The sequence below is a fragment of the Antrostomus carolinensis genome, unplaced genomic scaffold, assembly GCF_000700745.2.
Source record: "Antrostomus carolinensis isolate BGI_N321 unplaced genomic scaffold, ASM70074v2 scaffold41007, whole genome shotgun sequence".
Lineage (NCBI taxonomy): Eukaryota > Metazoa > Chordata > Aves > Caprimulgiformes > Caprimulgidae > Antrostomus > Antrostomus carolinensis.
This window is the reverse complement of record NW_010326069.1, coordinates 5,242-5,596: the sequence shown is the minus strand read 5'-3', so window position 1 is coordinate 5,596 and position 355 is coordinate 5,242. Positions and strand designations below refer to the sequence as shown.

The window sequence follows — 355 nt, the reverse complement described above, 5'->3', positions numbered from 1 at the left end:
ACCAGCTCTGGCCCAGCTACAAGCCAGGACAGTGGCACAAGGTGCCATCAGGCTGTACCTACACCCTTTGGCTCCAGCTGGCTGGTGCCCAGAGGGCAGGCAGCTCTGCCCACAGGTCCATGCCCCATGTCTTTGCAGAGTGTTTGGCTCCAGATGCCCTACGGAGGGTCTCCAAGAAATGCCACCGCAAGGAGAACTGCACTGTGGCTGCTGACCGGGCCACTTTTGGGGACCCGTGCCTCCCTGGCACGAAGAAACAGCTGCGAGTCTCCTACACCTGCGGTGAGAGCCACCCACGGGGCTGAGGACAATGGGGGCCACTGGCTGAGCCCCCACTGTGCCCACACTGTGCCCT

At 62.8% G+C, this 355-nt stretch overlaps 1 protein-coding gene across 1 annotated transcript in view; it reads left to right on the top strand.

Annotated features, from left to right (window-relative positions):
• Positions 1-119: 119 nt before the first annotated feature.
• LOC104527672 (protein eva-1 homolog C) overlaps positions 120-355 on the top strand; it is a 1,920-nt gene continuing 1,684 nt past the window's right edge. Inside the window, exon 1 of the mRNA XM_010171458.1 lies at positions 120-282. Coding sequence (XP_010169760.1) covers positions 120-282 — 163 coding nt within the window. The remainder of the gene's footprint in view (positions 283-355) is intronic.